The sequence below is a fragment of the Nannobrachium achirus genome, assembly GCF_963921795.1.
Source record: "Nannobrachium achirus genome assembly, chromosome: 15".
NCBI classification, from domain to species: Eukaryota; Metazoa; Chordata; class Actinopteri; order Myctophiformes; family Myctophidae; genus Nannobrachium; species Nannobrachium achirus.
The window spans coordinates 29,552,170-29,573,541 of NC_137822.1; the positions used below are offsets into that span (position 1 = coordinate 29,552,170).

General features: G+C 44.2%; 1 protein-coding gene across 1 annotated transcript; it reads right to left on the reverse strand.

Annotated features, from left to right (window-relative positions):
- Window positions 1–59: 59 nt before the first annotated feature.
- Window positions 60–21,202, reverse strand: pigo (phosphatidylinositol glycan anchor biosynthesis, class O). Its single transcript, XM_080742684.1, has 13 exons — window positions 21,063–21,202; window positions 19,818–19,978; window positions 17,502–17,744; window positions 16,941–17,030; window positions 16,357–16,500; window positions 15,576–15,699; window positions 14,118–14,277; window positions 11,529–11,711; window positions 9,205–10,804; window positions 8,664–8,867; window positions 2,657–2,835; window positions 891–961; window positions 60–339 (listed from the first exon to the last, which is right to left on the reverse strand). Exons 2-13 carry the CDS (start codon window positions 19,975–19,977, stop codon window positions 210–212), a joined length of 3,288 nt encoding a protein of 1,095 aa, XP_080598810.1. The 5' UTR covers window position 19,978; window positions 21,063–21,202; the 3' UTR covers window positions 60–209.
- Window positions 21,203–21,372: the final 170 nt, after the last annotated feature.

The window sequence follows — 21,372 nt, forward strand, 5'->3', positions numbered from 1 at the left end:
GGAACCAAATGAACCCGTTAGGGTTCATTTGGTTCCATTTGTACACTGTCAGAGTTAAGGGGAGACCTTGAAATTTTAAAGTTTGAGAAACACTGTGGTAGGGTATGTCAACTTTCACCTGACCGTCTCCATGTAAAAGGCTTCTTTCTCCCAGATATGGCACAGGGTGGGTGCTGTGGCGGAGGCGAAGCAGAAGGGATGTCGTATTGCTACCTGGATGCTTCTGGGATGAGTCTTTTGAACCAGCCACCGACGGCTACGTCTACCCTCATTACCAGAGTGACGCCGATGAGCAGAAACACGCTGGTGACCAGGAAACCTGAGGCCTCAAACATCAACCTGAGGAGGAGAGGACGGGAGAGAGCTCAGCTCTGTTTTTTAATGGGAAACGCAAGAGTTGGGTTCTGGGTTGTGATGGGCGATTCTGACAGTGCAAAGGGGGGTTTCGTACAAGAGCCGTTCCGGGAAATAGAACCTTCCGGTTACGAGCACGCTCCTTTAACTGCTATTTAGTAATACTCTATGTAAGAACTGATTGTGTGATGCATACCATTTTAATTGAGTAAGTTAATGATATGTCCATTCACAAAATAGGCTTAGTTTGAACTGGTGCAACTGACCCCTGGTGCTTGACTATACATAGGAGCAGTATGCATGGATTCTTTAACAGAGTTCTGTGCCTCTTTTCAAGAGATAAGAAAACATAATACGCCCTCCAGTAGGATTAAAAATATGCAATTAGAAAAGACAAGCTCCACTCACGTGCATTCAGAGAAAAGCAGTGGGTGTGTGTGGTTAGCCGTTAGTGTACCATACAAATAATCATATACTCAGAAGCCTTTCCTGTCAGTGCATTTATGATAGCTGGGAAATTGCATTCAGGCACTTACTTGGGTGCGAAAACCTTCCACACCATTAGGTGCCTCCTGAGGATAGCAGCTGCACACACTGATGCAAAGACCTGAGAAGAGATGGGGGATCTGGCGTTAAAAGTGAGTGCTGTGAAGTGCATACACATGGAGAAGCTGGCCTATGCTGGAAAATGGACAAGAATGCACAATAATGCATGAATGTGCACTGCAGCACAAACTGCACATTCATCCTTTGCTTAATCCTAGATTGGTGATTGGTCATCCAAATCTTGCTAAGAGAAGTAAAACTATAGATATATTGATATACTGTAGATATATAGGTATAGATGTTGTTATATACTATATGTATATGTATATACTGTATACAGTAATGCGTTGTTATTCAATTAACTTTACTTTGTGTCTCTTAAATTATTTGCACTTTTGTCTCCATGTAAATGTTGTGATAGTTCATGTCATGGGTTTGTCTGTAATATTTGTATCTGTTAAAAATATACTGTATCTATCTACAGTCCAATCAAATGTCCAATCAAATGTAGACTAAACGGAGCTCATGCCGCTACATGCATGATGTCACTAAACCAACTCTGGCTAGAAACGAATATAGAATATAAGGCTATGCATCCACAAAATAATTTCTTTTTTTCCGCAACTAAAAACGCAAGATGCTCTACTAAAACACCCATCTGGGAGCGCTTGAGGGCAGCTGAAACACAAACCAAACCAACCATCTCATAGCAGAAGTCAAGTCTGGCCCTAGACCTCTGGCTCTTGCTTTTGATAAGGGTTAAGGGGGAGAGGATGGACTCCCCATTCTATATACACGTAGGTACATGAGATTGTTTTTGTTGGCGAGGACAAATCTCAACAAGAAGCCATCATTGCACTTGTACATTTTAGGAAATGGCAGCTGGTTTTTTGTGATGTTTGTCCTGCCCCTCCTCTACTGTGATTATACGGCCGGGTAAAAAGTGGCTGAGCGATGATGAGCCGTCAATGGCTCAGCACAGAATAGAAATAATATAAATGCTTTGGTGGACAGCACTGGACACTAAAAACACAAGCAGGAATTCCATTAAAGGAGTAGTTCAACCCCAAAATGACTTTTTTTCTATTGATTACTCACCCCATAGAGACTTGAGTTCAATAATATTGTATGTGTTTTGTCGCATTCCTAATCACATAATTTGATCACAATAAATCTACCCCAGTACCCCAATTGATTTCGGATGGGGACCCGAATGCATTTGGGTTCCCATCCGGAAACTTAGCAAGTCTTGTTGATAATACATGCAATTAACTCCCAGCCCCGCCCGCTAGTAACACAAATATTTATCCACAACTTTCCAACATCCCATCGTGCATTGCGCAGAAGTTGCACTGAGCTTCTGGCGCCGCAGCCGAGTGTGATCTACAAGCTCACAACGGTTGCATCTGCGACGCAATGTGAGCTTGTATGTCTGCTGTTTACCGGAAGTGTCCTACACATAACGCTCCAGTAAATGTTTGTGGAAACAGGTGGATAAAGATCTCCATTTCCATTTGGCCAAATAGGGTGTAGGTCAGAACAGCCAGCCTTTATCATGTGGCTTCTCCTTTGTGATATGTGTATGCAATGATGCGACGCGAGAGTACGCTCTAGGCAACAACTCAGGACTCCTAAATCACTACCCTCCACACTTTCCCATCTAGAACCAGGCTCTTGAGCTCTACTACAGTGTTATCTCAAGAACATATGTGTGCAACTTACCATGGAGTAGCTAAAGTTTGGACATCGTATTTACCTGTGATCCATGAATGAAGAGGTAGCGTGTTGAAAGTTGCAGAAGGGCAGAGCTGAACTGCTGTGGGTTCTCTCTCAGTCTCATCTCCATTACAGCGTCCTCTCCGTCCTCCCCTCCCACTCTCCTGCTGCCCCGCACCTCACACACCAGTGGCCAGAACAGGAGCAGTGGACAACCCACTAAACGGGGGGAAACAACGAAACACAGAAAGTGATATTTAGATATTTTGCTGATACTCGACTCGAGTATTGGGTGACATTTGGGGATGGGACGATATGAAAATGTCATATCACGATTATTGTGACAAAAGAAATCGCGATTTGCGATATCGCGATAATCAAAATCCATTATACTGGGGTGGAACATTTGCCAAAAATAGCAGATCCGTTACGACGCGTTGTGAGCTTGTAGATCGGCTATTTTTTGGCAAAGACATTTGATAGAGTGAAAAAAAGACTGTATCAAGTACGTATATTATAAGTACCTTTTACCAATTATAGAGGGTTTAAATGGTACCGGATATGCAGCTCGTCATATAAAAGGTGAATTGATCCCAGTGCATGACGGAGCACGATATCACGATAAATTAAATCTCCACGACACGATTATCGTGAGTGTTTTTTATCGCAATAAACGATAATATTGCATATCATCCCATCCCTAGTGACATTCTTAGAAGGCAATATTTCAGTGTCTTCTTCAAGGACATCAACAGGACACTAGGGCATTCACCGAATATTCGAGTATTCGGGTATTCGAATACCAAATCACTAATCGATAGAGTTCTCAAATTCTGCCCGAACCCGACCATACCCGAACCCGACCAACATTTAGGGTAGCCTCGTACCCGCCCCTCGGGTAGGGTAGGGCCTAAAATGTAAGCTAATTAGTCGGGCCGGGTAGGGCCTAGGGCTCAATGAAAAAAGAAAATATTCGTTTTTATTATTTTATTACTATTACTATATGATAGACCCGACCATACCCGACCCGAAGTTTTCGGGCCGGGTAGGGCCTACAATGTATGCCAACTAGTAGGGCCGGGTAGGGCCTCGGGCCTGCCCAGTTAGGGCCGGGTCTTAATTTTCAGGCCCGATGAGAACTCTACTAATCGAGTACTGTACTGTACATCAAAGTCGAGTATTTTTTTTTTCCTAAGCCGTGACAATATTTCTACAGCAGACATGCAGCTGTGAGTATTAGTATTTCTCCTAATACATTCATGGTTGATTGTCGTCAAATCATACCACACTGTAGTAGCCTATGTGATGATGTGCCGTCATATACACGGCCGGGCCGTCATCATAGATGGCACAGTCACTCAGTGTAGGAGGGGAGGGGCACTCCAGAGAACAGCAGCACTCCAGAACACGCAAGCTCAATGCTCATTGCTGACAAAAGTGTGTTACTTTAGGCTACTTTACTTACATATTGCTGCTGACTGAGTTTGGTACAGTAACAGTCACTCGTTCCTCTTGCCGAGTATATCCAGTTTAGAGAGAGTAGGACACATGATATTTGACACTCACTAGCGGTCACCAACCATGTGACCTATCAGTTTAGGGTCCAGTGTCTCTATAGCCTGACACACGCCTGAATTGACATTTCGTTTCACTCCATTATTCAAACAAAAATTTAAAGGGGTGTGGCTAGCGATTCAGGGTCTGGAACTAGGCTAGTGTCTCTAGCCACCACTAGACCAACCTGCCACCACAAACAGCATACAATATTACAGTATAGGGCTGGGGAATCCACCCATTTAGATCGGGAACACAAATCTGTGTCACTCTAGATTTTCACCACTTTAACCATTATTTTCTGCTTTAAAGGGCCAGTTCACCTCTGGGGCAACCAGATCTTATTTTATTGTTGTTTGAACACAAAAAATCGTGTTCAATCTGTGTTTTTAGATATTTTTGTATTTCAGCATGAATGATGATGCATTTTGCATCATATGATGCAGCATGATGACTCATATGATGCAAAATGCATCATCATTCATGCTGAAATACTAAAATATCTCAAAACACAGATTGAACACAAGAAATAACTCAGGATTGTGTTGATCTTGTCCCAAACAACAATAAAATAAGATCTGGTTGTCCCAGAGGTGAACTGGCCCTTTAACTATTCAAAAAATAGCAGATATTCAAAGTATTATACTTCATTGTAAAATGGCGGCATACAAAAATTGTAAAAATAGGCAATCTACAAGCTGTGGTGCTTGTAGGTCTGCTATTTTCACACAAACAATTACAAAAATTATAAAAAGTTAATTCATCGTAATCGAGGCAGAAGTTCTAAATGGGTCATTCTACGAATTCTCGAAAACGTGCCTTTTTGTGTTGTAAATTTGAATAAAAAAAGAATGAAACTGAATTATTAAACACCTTTAAAAAAAGCATGGCCTTGGATTTATGCATAAATGGCCTGTCCCTCTGTGTGATTGTTCAACATTGACTTGACATTGTGCCCATTTATTTTTTTAATTATCACAAGAAAATCAATATCTCCTACAAAGCCTCAAGTGTCTTTTCATGACTCTTGAAAATGCCTTTTTCGAGGCTGTTTTCGTGTCTTCTTTGAGTTGCTGTTGGTTGTCATGGCAGCCAGTTCCCACCTGACATCACGTGGGAGTCCTGCCTGCTCCAGACCATGCTGAATAACTACTAGTTTGCATAGTGTCTTCAGGCTCGGACTTAAGTCTAAGATGAACAAGTCCTTGGCTCTTTTGTTTCCTCGGAAGAGGATGATACGATCTCCCACCATGCAACAGCATCTCTCCCTCATCTTAGACGGGCCTTTCCCCTTGGGCTCAACCTTCTTCCAGGAGAAGGTCTCTGGATTGAATTTCCACAGATCCCTGAAGATCTGGACCCAGGAACCACCAAATATGTACAGCTCTCCATTGAATGCAAAAGCTGAATGATCCATCCGTTTTTCTGGAAGAAGCGGTCCAGAAGCCATGTTCAGCCAGCAGTTGGTCTCTGTGTCAAACACTCTGATGTCGTAGAGCTGATCCCCATAGCCCCCAAATACAAACATCTTTCCCCCGATGATGGTGGCAGAGTGACACCCTGTAGCAGGGGGTGGAGTGCCTCTGGTGTTAATTAAAGACCAGACCATTGTGGTGGTGTCCAACTTGTACATGTCATTATAGAATGCACGCATACTTACTCCTCCATGGATAAACATGACCTTCCCCAAGACACAGGCAGAGTGATCCTCCCTCCCCTCTGGAACAGACCCAGAAACCCTGGGTTTAGACCATCTGTGGGTGTCCAAATCATATGCATAAAGCACGTCGCAGTACTCATCTGAAAAACCTCCCCAGAGGTAGATGACATCTTCAACCAGCACAGCTGCCGGCGCAACCACATGGTGACATTCTCCTGTTCCAGTTGTCACCGGGGGCAACGTCCTCCAGCGTAAAGACAGTGTGTTGAAAACGTGCACATCAAACCAATCCCTGATGTAATTACAGGGCACTATAAAGGTGTAAACCTTGTATCCAACTGCAACAGCTGCACACCCATCCTTCTGTGGTCCTCCAGTCAGATGCAGGGTCCAGCTGAACATTTTCTCAGACCGTAGTTTAAGTCTTTCTCTGTAAAAGTAGAGTCTTTATGTGTGTTCTACTGCTTATATTCGTTCAGTGGCACAAATGACTCAAGGTTTGACAAAGTCACTAAGTCAAGGCTGACGAGGTGGGTTTGGCCAATCAAGGAAACCGATTGCGGTTGATAGAGAATCTGTTCTGCACAGCAGACAATGCGGCTTAGCAGTGTTGACAACTAACCTTCAGAAGTTACTTAAAAAAAAAGACGTTTCTGAATGACGTTTTGGTTCAGTCGACATCTTATCATAAAGGAGATGGTTGTGATGATGACAATGGTTATCCTATGACCTACGTTAAGACAATATCACTCAACGACATCACAATGACATTAGTCCAACTGACTGCCGTCTGTAGGATGTCAACAGAACGTCATCACACGTGGTTTAACACATTAACCACTTAAAACCCATATGGTTGGGCGGAAACCCTGCCATTGTTGATTGGATGTGTAATGGACAGCTGAACCGATCATTATTCAACACATTGCTGACAGTGGCCAGGCCTGGAATCAAACCCGAGGCAACAGAGGACTAATGCTCCACAGACGGGCTCAAAAACTCTAAAACACGGCCGCTTCCATGAAAGCACTAAAGGTTCCAAGGCTGCATTCACACTGTAGAGTGATATGACCTGTCACTCTCCTTGGTGGATGAGGGGGGAGGGCGTCGTCCAATTCATTCCCTCTGCCTCTAGCAAGCCTCTTGGCTTAAAGCAAGCTTGGAGCAAATGATTTCTGTCTTGGCCATATGGAGCGTCCATATATGGGCATTGCCAAATATGGGCATTGCCAAATATGGGCTTAATATTGATGACATCAGGGATCTCCATATATGATTGCCAGAAGAGGCTGTCTAGGCCATTGAGTCAACAATGTGATGTCACAACAGGTCAGCTATAGACAGGATGGACGGACCTGCCGGGTTTCATAGTAAACTGCTTCCTACGGTCGCTACAAAATATGCATTTCGTGTCAGGATACCAATTTTTACCAATCAGGATAGAGAACCTAGTCAGGATACAGATTAAACAAGTGAAATTGGAAGTGATGTCCTTTTCCTTTTTAATGGAACACATAAAAATGAGGCTGATAGATAAATGGGTACTCTCTCCTGATTGGCTGAAATTCTGTCACCTAATAGACACCTACCACTTTTCAACTTACCTTCATATACCTGGTCCTCACTAATTTTCATGATAAAATCTACTTTGTCTCTTACTGTGTCTCTTAGGCCGGATTTACACTGCAGTCAAATCCAGCCCAAATCCGATTTGGTTCTCAAATTTGATCTTTTGGCCCGACTTTTCACACTGCATTTGCAAGTGACATAGATCTGATCTGTGTGTTCAGACTGATTTTAACAGCGTCAGCCCAAAGCTGCCCTGCGGAGACATCTGCTTTGGTTACCGTGGTAACGACGTCCGCGTCATGACGTTGCATCACAACGTTGGCGCTAGTTGATCACGTTCGGGACTCAAGGACTCTTCGACATTAACTCAGGGGGAGCCCGGATTCGAACTGGGAACCTTTCGGTAACCCTTCGTGCTCTAATGTCGGTTTCTCTACCCCTGAGCTATGCCGCCACACACACACACACACACACACACACACACACACACACACACACACACACACACACTCTTGTTTTTATTTTAATCCTTTTGAGATAATTACATTTTGAGATTTCTTTGAGGTCTCCATAATTGTCTAACTTTTTAAGTACAGATAAAGCAAGACCGAGGCATTTTCCTTCCAACGTATTAAATCGTAGTCTCCTGTAGCACAGAGTTATGCAGAGTTACTTTCCCATGATGCTTTGGGCGTATATAAACATCTGTGTATCCACTTCCACATTCAGACCAATTGTAACGCAATGCAGAGAAATGCATTTATATAGGATTCTACTCTCAGTTTGTGTCGATCGTCAGGAAGCGTTTTTTTTCAACGGGCCATAACTAAGCAACGGACCATCGCTGTAACAATGTTTATTTTCTGGGTGAAAGAAAACATGTTCGTTAGACGTTAGAAACAGCGTTAACTTCCACAACGTGGACACGTAGTGGCTTCCGTGGCTCTTAAAAATAAGGTAATATCAATGAAAAATAGCTCACTGAGAGCTTGTAGATCTGCTATTTTTGAAAAGTTGTGAACATTGAGCAAGTCTTTGAATATTTTTGACCCGATTCTATAAATGTCTTCTAAATTCTTCTTCTAAATCAGTGGTTCTCAAACCTTTTCATGTCAGGACTCCCAAAATTACATGAATTTGGCTGCGGACCGCAATCTCAAAATATGTGGTTCCAGGGACCACCCAAATATTTGAGTTAAAAAAAAAAAATCACGATATTTAAATAAATACCTGGCATTGATTGTGTTAATAAGTAACTAACTACCTGCAAACAGGATGTGCGAGGAGAAGGTGTTGAGGGTGACCAGTGAGGCGGGCAACAGGGTGCCTGTGTGTCCATCAGGAAAGCCCACGAAGGCAGCTCCCCACTGGATGGAGGGGAAGGTGGGCAGGTGACCCGTGGCATGGAAGAACTGGGTGGCAGCCAGGGACCACAGCACCACTGGAGTCCAGGGGACATTAAAACCTCCTGAGAGGACATAACGGCAGATATTCAGTAACAACCAGTTTAAGATCTTTAACATTTAGGAAAGGCCCAATAACCTTTTGTCTTTGTTTTCATGGCAGTATTTTATACTGATCTCAATATTTACTATGTCATTTTTTTTTTATATTACATACATTAGGTAGTGCAATATTTAGCTAGGTATTGAGGCTGATAATATCCTAAAAGTAGCATTGAAAAGGTTTCCACTTGTTCGAGTTCAAAAGTCCAATTTCATTCAGAAATATGAAAGATATGGGCACATTTGTTGAATTGGTGCATAAGCCATGAATATAATTACAATAAAGATCTGAACTCTTACCATGGTGCGTCCCATGCAGACCGCTGAGGGTGGTAGAGGAGGCATGGATGTGTAGGAGGGCTCCCATCTGCAGCAGCAGCAGGAGGAAAGACAGAGCCATGCCCTCTGCGTGCAGCAGAAGCAGACCTATGCCCAAAAGGCCACAGAACAACAGCTGAGGCGCTGAGTAAACTGTCCCCAGCCCGTAGGCCTCCACGGCGGGCCTGCCGTCCTCCTCGGCCCTCTCGGCCGGCTCGCCGTCTTCCAGGGAGCGACGCATGCGCTGGTAGATCTGGGGGATGAGGTGGTGCAGCTCCGCCTGCGTGCTGATGCCGGTGCTCGCCCGGTAGCGGGGCGGGGGCAAGTTGGAACCCCTGGCCGGCGCCGTGGCCCTGGTCTTCAGGAACACGGTGATGGGGTCCAGCCACAGCAGCAGCATCCCCAGACCCAGGAGGGAGAAGATGGTTCTGGGCAGCGCCACCTGGGCCACGCCCAGGAGCTCGGCCATGCTCCGGAAACTGTCCTCCGGAGTGGCGCCGACAGCCCAGTTAAGGCCCAGGCAGACGGACAGCAGTGGCAGGATCCAGCGGGCCGTCAACACCGCCCCGCCCGAGGCGTTGAGGTTGCCATAGTGACGCAGCCAGCGCCTCAGCAGGTACGTCCACAGGCCCAGTGAGGCCAGAGAGAGAATGTAGTGGAGATTCTTCAGCTGGCTGTTCTGCAACCGGGAGAGGGGAGAGAGGAACGGGGACGGCTGGCACGAGCCCTGCTCCTCCCGGCAGCTGTGGAAGGAGAGGGAGAGGTAGAGACTGCCCACCAGGAGCCCCAGACAGGCCAAAAGGGTGCAGCTCTCCTTCCTTATGGCCGCGGGGGAAAGGGCCGGGGAGGGGAGAAGCCCCACAGGTTTCTGGGGGTCATGGTTGGCCGGCAGCAGCAGTCCATCCCAGTTGAGATGGATAGGAACGTACAGCCCCAGGGAGAAGACCAGGAAAGTGACCACGCGTCCTTCAGCTATCACGTAGCTGTCCGACAGCAGGGAAGCACAACGCAGGAGTAGCACAAAGAGAGCCGGGGTGACGATGCGACGCAGGCTCAGCCAGTCGGCCCGCTTCGGGGCTTTGGCTCCGTTGCCAGAGGCGGCGGCGGACGCCTTGGCGCGACGAGCACGCCAGAGAACCAGCAGCTCCGAGACGATGGCGGTGGCCGCCAGGCACCACGCCACCTCCACGTAGCCCCGGGCAAACAGCTGACCGGCGGCAACGCAGCACCCGACCGACAGCGCCGCCACGACGGGGGCTTTCAGCAGACCGCCGCCGTCCCTGACCAGCAGCCAGGACAGCTCCGAGAGGATGAAACACAGCACGCAGGCAAACAGCAGGATGGCTAAGCCCGCGGCCATCTTGAGCGGGTTGAAGCGGGCCCACGTGGCCCGGCAGGTCTCTCTGACGGAGGTGAGGTAGGACTGCATGGAAACAACCAGCTCTGGGGGAGGGGACACACCGGTTCTCGCGGCGGCGAGGTACTCAGCGGAGACACGTGAGAACTGCTCCCGCAGCTTAGAGAGGCTCTCCGGTGGGATGTCTTTGGCCATGCTGGAATAGGTCTCCAGGAAACGATTGACCTTCACACACACAAAGACAAGAGAAATCATCAGAACATGATTCAACTCTTTTCAAAGCCAAATAATGTTGCACTTTAATATTCATGATGATATAATGTGGTAAAGTATGACCAAAATGGTGACCAAAATGGAAGTGACAAGCAAAATGTAAATAACGTATGTCCGACTCCCCAATTATTCTGATTATTAATCTTTTTATTATTATTATTATTATTTGTTGTTCATTTTGCTTATCAGTGCGCGATACATTTGGTCACATGTTATGTGATGACCTAGTTAGGAAACAAGAGCCAGGTTCAACACCTGACCAAGATGTTTGAATTAATTGCCCAGAGTCACAATTAATTACGTAAATGCAAACGTAGAATCCAGATTTTCTAGATCACTTTATGGATCTCTGAGTGGTTATTGTGGGGTTTCTGGAGGTCCCTAGAAAGGTGATGAGACTAGGCTGAATAGGTTCCATTCTTTTCACTGTTGGCATAAAGTAGCTACTAGCTATTCTAGCACATATTATTTCTACCTAGAAAAATCTCAAACATGCTGCCTGAAATGTTTTATCAAAAGAATATCTGTGGTCCAAAGAGTGTTTATTTGGTAGTCCTTGGCATGAAGAATGTAGGAACCAACACCACTCAACAGAATGCCATGTTAATAGTTATTGACAACACAGGCAAGGTCATATTACCCCTCAAAGACCTCCATTGATCCACTAAGAGGTTACCTGTTTGACGTTGATCCACAGCGCCTCCAGCTGGCTGAGACCCTCCAGTGCACCCTTCATTTGGCTATGAGGAGGGAACAGAGGCAGGAGGACTTGACCCACGCTGCTGTACGGTATGGGCACTCCCAGCTGCAGAGCCAACGTAGGGACCAGGTCTGTCTGTGGCACCACTTGTGGTTCACTCTATAATTGTTTGATATATGAGAGAGAGAGAGAGAGAGAGAGAGAGAGAGAGAGAGAGAGAGAGAGAGAGAGAGAGAGATTCAAGGAGATCATAAGGATTCACTCAAATAATGTATTTATTTATTTATACACATATATCGCCACTGTCGGGCAGGAACCTCATATAAGTTTCTAATGTGTATGTTTTTTTTCGTAAAGTAAAGCCCTGCTTCATCATACAAGACTGTCGCACAAAACGAGCACACAATGCCTCGCCTCGCATGTGCTTGTAGATCAGCTATTTTCACTATTTTAAAGTAAATATAAAACGAACAGTTGATAGTGACAGAGAGAGGAAAGGCAGGAAAGGTAAGATGACATGCAGTAAAGAGCCTTGGTTTGGATTCAAACCCAGGCGAGCAGCAGGTGCTACAGTAGTTTTGTGGTATGCACATACAGTATATGTAAGAGTGCATAGCACACATTTGTTGTTCACTTTGCTTATCACTACAATACATAGTGTAATATAGTTTTGTGGTATGCACATAAGACTGAGTGCATAGCACAACATCTGAACAATTCTTCAGCAGCAAAGATAAAGGCAAGTCGCAATTGTACTCTATAAATATTTGTGGATAAAACTATTTGATTTAAAGCTGGACTATCTTTAGTGTGGGATTGTTATGCTGATGTCAGCATGCTGAACACGTCATTGTCTTTTGGCTCCTTTTTGTTGAACTTCCAACTACTAGATCAATAAATGCCTGGCTGCCGTCAGAATAATTTCTTGCGGATCAATACACTTCTTTAAAAAAAACACAAGAACAGATGCACTGAAATTGCAAAATATATAGAGAACATAAAAGGAAAATTTACAGTGCCGTCCCCATGGCTGTAATGACACCGGGGAATAAGGTCTAAACATTTATTGCATGTGTGATTCTAGTATTAATCACATAATAAAAGAGGACAGAAAAAAGTGTATTTTATCCCTCTAAAGAATGACATCGATCAATACACTAAAAGTAATCGACATTGCTGATGAAATGTCCACAAGCCCTATTAGGGGAGTAATAATAAAGTTATATCGCCCTCCTATGGTTGAAATTGGTATTTCTGCAGCAGTGCAAATTCCAATGCCCTTCGAATATTTTGAGCTAGTATCATGATCTAGGTTAGCCTCCAGAGCTACATTCCATTTGCTCTCGAATCAGAATTTCAGGAGGAGGCTGGTTTACAAGGCTAGATCTAGGTGGGTAAAAACGTCAATGTTTCTGGCCCTAACTGGAAGAAGGCAAGTACTGTACAACATTGAACTTGTTTGATCTCCAGCCCTCAAAGAGGTATTTTTGAGCGGTGCAAACCGCTCCTACATTTTTCACTTTGTGTCAGCCAAAAAAAGTGTATATTATACACTTATTATACACATACGAGGAGATATGTATGTGTGTCGTGTTTGCACCGCTCACTTCGCACCTGTGTATGTATGTATTGATTGATTGATTGATTGATTTTGATTGATTGAAGACTTTATTAGAAGTTTGCATAGGAAAAGGTACAGTTTCATGACGGTACAGTTCACTGGTACAAGGTCTACTAAAAGGAGATCCATGAAAAGACTAAGCTTATTTCCACAGGAAACCATTAAATGTAATGGGCAGAGACAGGCTGTAACCTGTCTTTGAACCCTTTTAAAACTGAGAAAGTGCAGTCCATTGCTGTATGTGGGGTGGGTAGAGGCTAGCTCTGGTCCATAGGGTTAGAAGGAATACTCCTTAACGCTATGTCAACGATGAGCCCTTGCACTCACAGTAGCCCAGGCTGCTCAGCCTCTTGCCTGTAGCAAAAATAGAAAATACACTTGTGCACTTTTATGTTGAAAGCCTACTTTCCTTAGTGGGAACATCTCAGAGCCCCCCACCTCATGTCTAAAATACACTTTTTGTCCAGAAAGTTTTTTTTCCAGAAAACAGAAGTTTTAGCTATTCCACACCGCCCTCTACAGATCTTGTCAATAGAAAATTCCATTGACCAGATTTTTGCCTTCCGGTGAAATATTTTCTTTTATGGCTAAAACGTGTATTTTAGGTGGAGGGCTCAGAGTGTTCCTACCGAGGAAAGTAGGCTTTCAACTTCCCAAGGCCGTCTTTGTTTTGGTGAGCAGTGAAACTGCATTTTTTATTTTTACTACAGGTGAGAGGGTGCGCAGTCTTTCCTGCAGCGCAAGGGAATATCGGTGACATAGCGTCCTTCTAACACTAACTATGGACCAGAGCTGGGTACAGGCTTACGGCATACCTGGCTTGTGTGATCATCCTGAGCCAAATTCCAAAGTCTGGTGTTAAGTCACGCCTGTAACATCAGCTCAGCTGATGTGACACAACTGTTTAATCTTCAGTATTGAGGGTAAAAATAAATCCAACAGACCTTGGAAGGGGGCCCTGAAAAGAGAGGTGAAGGACTGTAGAGGAAGAGAGCAGCATCAGTCTCCTTCTGACTCTCTCCGCCGTGGTCTCCTGTGTCCGTCATCCCGTGGTCTCCCATCACCACCAGCAGGGTGTCATTCTGCAGGCGCTCCATCACTGACCTGGATCAGAAAGGAGGCAGAGCAGAAGAAAATAAATTATTACAATAATCATCAACAATTTCCATGATAGGGGTGTGCAAATACATTTTGTGTAGTAGTCTTTACCCAATATTTCAATTACTCAACAGCAACTTAACCACTAATATACATATATATAAACGAGGGCTGGGACTTTAACTGATTAATTGTGATTAATTAATTACAGAAAATGAGTGTGATTAAAAAAACACGCTTAGTTTTTGCACCACAGAACCTTCAGTTTCGGGCATACCGATCATAGCGATGCACCAGCCAAGAAGAGACAACAAACGCAAAGGGAGTAGCCGATCAGAGCGCTTTGCTTGGCCCAGTGGATGCAAAATTTAGATTACTTGTTGATTCACTCATACAACAAAATGTGTATGAGTGAAAAAAAATGCTTTTCGGGTGAAATATTAATATGCGATTAAAATGTGATTAATTAACTCATTTAGTGCCACCCCTTTCACCACTAGAGGGCGCCCAGTGGCCAGAGAAAATCCCATAGAGATATGCTGGTATATGCAGAAGCCCTGCAGCCATGACTTGCCTGAACACTTTCCTTTGTGCATGACTGCATGTACAGGAAGAGGATGAAGTTAGCTTGAAGTTAGCTATTGGCTACCAAGCATTTTAGAAGCCTTATTTTCGTCAACTTAGCCATGATTAAACCTTGCACATCTCATGCATGGGAAAAAAACAGAGAAGAATGAGCTCTGAAAAATCCAATGCAATCCTGGATTGCATTGGAGTGGATTTGTGCAGTTTGTTCACAGCTTTCAAACAAAAAAATCCGATTGGAAATCCGTTCAGGCATTCTTGAGATAATCGCCCTTATGTTTTACATGTAATGTAAACAAAAATGGCTGCCCTGTATGTTAGATGGGGTTGTATGGGGGTGGAACATGCAAAATCGCGATTGAAATCATGTTCACCAGATTTGATGGGGTCCAAAAAAAAAAAAAAAAAATCAAATTTTTTTTTTTTTTTTTTTTTTTTTATATCCCGAACTTGTTCGGGATAGGCACCCTGTGATACGATCATATATCCCGAACTAATTCGGGATAGGCACTCAATGAGTTAATTACAAAGCCTGTAATTAGATAAAAAAATTTAATCGCATCCCAGCCCTAATATAAACTATATATATTTTGTCATGCAGCATTGTGGTGTGTTGCGAGCTTGTAGATCTGCTATTATTCATTTTTTTATATATTTTTTATGTTGGTTTGTGCTTTATCACTCAATGCTTTCTTGTGAAAGTACAGTAGTGTCCTGACCTGATGACTCCGTCCATCTGGGTGAGTTTGTCAGCCATGGCAGGGTGGTCGGGACCAAACCTGTGGCCACAGTGATCCACTCCAAGGAAATGAGCAACCAGGACATCCCAGTCATCGCCCACCACTGCAGACACCACATAAAGACACGTTTGAGAGGGAGAGACACAGGTTAAAGCAACCAAACCAAATAGATGTGATTTGATGTACAAAAGAAAAAAGAAATGTGTTTTCTTCTTTTAGGTTGGAGGTAAACAGAGTGGGTTTGGCTCAGTATGTCACTGAGAATATAAAAAAGGTTAAAGCTCTATTATTCTGATATTATCATTGCTGTAGAGTGTTTGTTCAATAACTGCTAGAGTGTGTGTTCAATAACAGGTCTCCCCGACTCTTTAATAAACAGAAAATACATTTTCAGGTGGGACAAAAGTTTTATACAATCAGGACATAGCTTTCACTTTCACTTGTTTTCTGTATTCTTTGTGAGCCGAGTTCCCGTTCCTGATAGGATGAAATTGGTATTTTCTTGTAAACAGAACATTTATTTACTGTTAACAAAAGAGCTGGGGAGATGGCAAGACCCCTGTTAATGAACAACCCCTCTATATCCATGCTTACTATGGGAATTTAGAGTTATTTAGCACTTACTTTAACTAAAGAAAATATCACTTAACACCACCTTTAACCAGCCTGATACAACAATAAAGCAACAAAGGTTCTCCGAGCTTGTGTATTATGGTAGCCTGCTGCCAAAACTCTTTCTATAGCATTATGTGGTCGATACCTGTTGAATAAAGATGCTGGAGAATTCCGTTGTCCACCGTGTGCAAATCCTTGACGTTGAAAGAAGGGAAGGGCAGAGAACGGTAGAACTTCTTGGGGAAAAGACTTTCCCAAGTATCATCACCCATGAACACCACCCGTTTCCCTGCAAATCGATGTAGAGTATATGTCATTTGAAGAAAAGTCATGTTACCAGTGACGGAGCATCAATGAGTGTATCCAGTTGTGAAGATGCGCTACTTTTGGAGCAGACAAACACCAGCATAATGTTCGATGAAATTAAATAAAACTAATATCCTGACTATTTGTGAAAGTCTTTGAATATATAGACCCGATCCTATAAATGCTAAAAGGTTTTTTGAAAAAACGAAATTTCGCAAACTTTTTCATGTCCAGGACCCCCAAAAGTTAAATGTCAAAAATATGTTGTTCCAGGGACCCCCAGAAGCAGAGATTTGAGTCGCAAAGGTTTGCTTTGAAATATATATTCAAATTGTACAGTAGCTGTTATTCTTTCCCTTCCTAATCCAGAGACATTCTCGTCTTGTGTGTGTGAACTGTGAAGACTGCATGCTGCTCACTCACCCAGTTGTCCAAGCTGGTGGATGAGGTTGTCCTCCAGGATGGCGCTGGAGGCAAAGTTGTTCCCGACGTCGATGAAGGTGGGCAGCGAGCCTGTGGTTAGAGATGGGACGATAACCGTCATTATCGTTTATCGAAAAAAAAAAATTAAAAAACACTCACAATAATCGTTTAGGGGAGATTAAACTATATTGTGAAATTATCCTCCGTCATACACTGGGATCAATCATTGACCTTTTATTTGCCGAGCTGCATATCTGCATTATCTGGTACCATTTATATCCTCTATTATTGGTCAAACGGACATGGAAATAACTACTTGATACAGTCTTTTTTTCACTCTCTAGTCTCTACCAAATCTCTTTGCCAAAAAATAGCCGATCTACAAGCTCACAACGCGTTGCGTTGCAACACGTTGTGAGCTTGTAGATCTGCTATTTTTTTGGCAAATGTTCCACCCCAGGATAATGGATGTTTTGGATATTTTGATTATCGGGACAATAAACAAAAATGTTTTGGTCACAATAACCGTGACATGACATTTTCATATTATTCCATCCTTACCCGTGGTGAAACCCTTGATCCTCTGCATGGTGGTGGTGGGGGGGTCGGCGCGGAAGGGGTACAGGCGGCTGTGGGAGGGCCGCGACGACACCGTCTCCTCCAGCACGGGCAGCTTGTTCTCGTAGGGACGCGGCGAGGCGTTGGCGCCGTCGTAGCGGGCAAAGTCGAACTTCAGTGCGTCGATGATGAGAAGCACAGCCCTGCGGAAGCGGGGCTTGGCGTGGCAGAAGTCTCCCTGCTCTCCTAGGGGTAGGCGATGTGGAAAAAATACAATATCACAATATTTTTCCAAGCTGTATCACGATACACAATCTTATCACGATTATTTTTCATGTTGGTTTTTATGGTTATTTTTCAAGTTACTTAACAGTACAACCACCTGGCTACAAGGTAACAAAAAAAAGAAAAAAAAAAGGAATAGTGGGGTTCAGGGACTCTCTGGGTTCCTTTTGGGAGGTCTAAATTGACCCTTACAAGGATGTAACTCTGACAGTATACAAACGAAACCAAATGGACCCGTTTGTATACTCCAAAACCTCCACCAGCTGTGAGTCCGTCCGTCCGTCCGTCCGTCCGTCCGTCCGTCCGTCCGTCTGTCTGTCTGTGACACCTCACACGTCACACTTTTGCCCTGCTCATATCTTTGCAACCGTTGCCCCCATCCATGCCAAATTTTGCACACACACTCCTTACCTGCCAAACTACAACCTCCAAGGACCCCCGGAGCTCCAGGGACCCCCAGGTCCCTGGGGGACCCCCAGGTGTAAAAAATGACCAAATGTGCAAAAATGACCAAATGACCACCCCAACGGGGCCGCTCACGGGGAATTCCCGGGGACCACGGACTCCTGGTGCTCCAGAACGGATGCAAAAGTGGTGACGCCCCCAGTGGAGGACCCCCTCCACTGCAGCTCACATAAAATGCCGTAACTCGGGCTAGGAGCGTCCGGGAGAGCCGGGGCCGGTACCTATTCGTCCGCCAAGGCAACTCGGAGACCCCACCCCTCATTTCTCACATGGCCCTCTACTAGCGCCACCATGAGGCCGATTCTTGCAAAACACATTTTTGGACACTGCTCCTACAATTTTTGCCCTAAAATCACGCAATTCGGTACACAGTATGTCTACACTCATTTCATCAACTTGGATCTGTCCCATATTGTGCCACCTTCAGGCCGATTTTTAAAAATCACACCCGTGTGAAGTGGAGCTGTGTGTGTGTGTGTGTGTGTGTGTGTGTGTGTGTGTGTGTGTGTGTGTGTGTGTGTGGATCATGTGTACCGATTTTTGTGACATTTGAAGAAAATATGTAGGAAAAGGAGCAAAAAGTGTGTTTTGGAGAAAATTCAAGATGGCGGAAAATCTATCATGGCGCAAATGGGCGTGGCCTATATGGGGAGATGCGTCATGACCCAAGGAATCCAGGGAAAAAATATTTTTAATTTTCCGACCTACGGTTCAAGAGTTACAGGCCAAAACGTAAAGTGGGGTGTTATGGCGCCACCATGCGGCCAAATGACACAATTATTTTGTATTTAATCCTTGAAATCATTATGAACCTCCTCTCCAAGTCTTGAAACTCTAGCCCCTATGGTTTGCGAGAGACAAATAATTGAATGTGAGTTTTTGCGATTCCCATTATAAGTCAATGGGGAAAATTAATTCACTAATAAATTAATATCAATTAAACTATAGAACCTTTCTCTTAGAAAAGTAATAGCCCACGATTCCCGAGTAAGCCGGTCGATTTGACATATGGCGCGAGTGTGTGGTGGCAAAACTGTGGGACTAGTGGCGTGCCGAAGTTTAGGAAGTTCAGGCTACATACACACAGACAGACAGACACACAGACAGACACACACACACACACACAGACCCACACAGCCACGTATAGGGAGCCTGTGCTTCACACAGCTCCAAAAACACATTTTTGGACACTGCTCCTACAGATTTTGCCCTAAAATCACGAAAATCACTACACAGTATGTCTACACTCATGTCATCAACATGGATCAGGAAGATTTTGGAAAAACACATTTTTGCCCTATTTGTGGAGATAAGCGACCAACGGTCTCCCGATTAGGGAGTCTTACTGGTATACTGTCAGAGTTAAGGGGAGACCATGACATGACATTAAAGTTTGAGAACTACTGATTTAGACCAAAATGCAGGTTTAAAATGAATCCGGCAATGAATCTCTGTATTAACAATTCAACAAGGCTCCCTCATTGTATCAAGATATATATGATATCTCTGAAAAGGCATATCGTGGAGACATTGTATCGTCTCAACGATATTTAACATCATATCACCCACCCTTATGCTCTCCTGCTGCTGGGAGCAGCACGTCCTCGCAGGTGCTGGTCCTGTTCACCTCCAGCCGGACCAGCAGAAAGCCACCCACAAACAGGTAGATGCCCACGTAGAACACGGCACACATCCACAGCAGTACGGATAGGATTCTGAGCCCCTTCATCCTAGAGAGGCAGGTAAAGAAGATGAATAAAGTATGTCACACCAAGTTGCTTAAATCACTGCATTTATTTATTCGACACCTTCAAAACGCAGTATAACACTGCTTTTGATTGATTGAATACTTTATTAGAAATAAAAGGATAAAGACCACAAGAAAGCCATTATAGGCTTGTTTGCATTGTGTTTGAACTCTTTGTACTCAATGCATATACAACATTAAATGACAAATTACACACAGTACTATGCAAAAATATCATCACAAGACAAGTGTTTTTTTAAGTGAACACTAAGGGCTTGTTACGCGCGGTGTTGCACAACAAAATAGTTTATCTTCAAAGTGCTTTGCTGGTTTGTAGATCAGCTCTTTTCGGAGCGCAAGTTCTAAGCATAAAGCTGGCTTTATGTTAGTTTTATTTCCCCGAATGCACATGAATGCGCACTTGGCTACCATTATGGTGAACAGTAAGTTAAGCAATAGCAGCGATTGCTTGACAGAGAGCTTTGAATGGCAATGACATGGTTCCTTTTTTATGACAACAAAACATACATCATTGAGGACTACACTACAAGAAGAAGTGACAGCTAACATCAAACTACTACCAGGGAGAGGTGCAACCAGTGGTCCGGGGACCACCAGCGGTTCTTGGGGGGTTCCAGGTGGTCCCCAGCTAAATGATGGAGAGTTGGTAAGCAATTGGACCCTTATATATATAGATCTTTAACTCTTGAGAGCGTAAAATGAAAACAATAATTTAATGAAAAAGAAAAATTATAATAATAATAATTTAAGAGTTAAATCATTGTTAAACACAGGAGATCTACAAAACTAGAGAATGCAGAACAACCGGTATTTTGATCAACGTTAGCCTGTCATCCGATCTCCCACCACATCAATACAGCATGGAATTGTGGACATGTTATCCAACGACAACTAGTTGTGGTATCTTAGAGGCCGAATGTCATCAAAATGTGGTCCGTGGCTCAAATGCCGAATGAATTGATGGACCTTGATGTGGAACAGGTTTAAACCCACAGATTTAGCCACAACAGCTAGCTCTGTCAAGAAGCTCCCCGCATGTTACTGACCTTGCAGCGGCCGGCTTGTGTCCTCTTTGGACCGGGGCGAGGCGTGGACGGTGTGTGTTCACAACACTGGGCTGTGAGACATGTGCCTCAGGTAAACAGAGAAGCACACACACCGCAGACCTCTAACCTTCATCGGGACTCCAGCAGTCAGCAGTCACAGTTAGAACAGACTGAGCGGTTGGCAGGTGGAACTGGAACAGCCATGGAGCTAAACGGAAGCTCCCGGCGGACACTTTTCTTTGTAGTACTGCAAACTTCCTCTTCTGACAGACATGCGCAGTTAGCCCTCCACTGTTGTAACCATGACAAC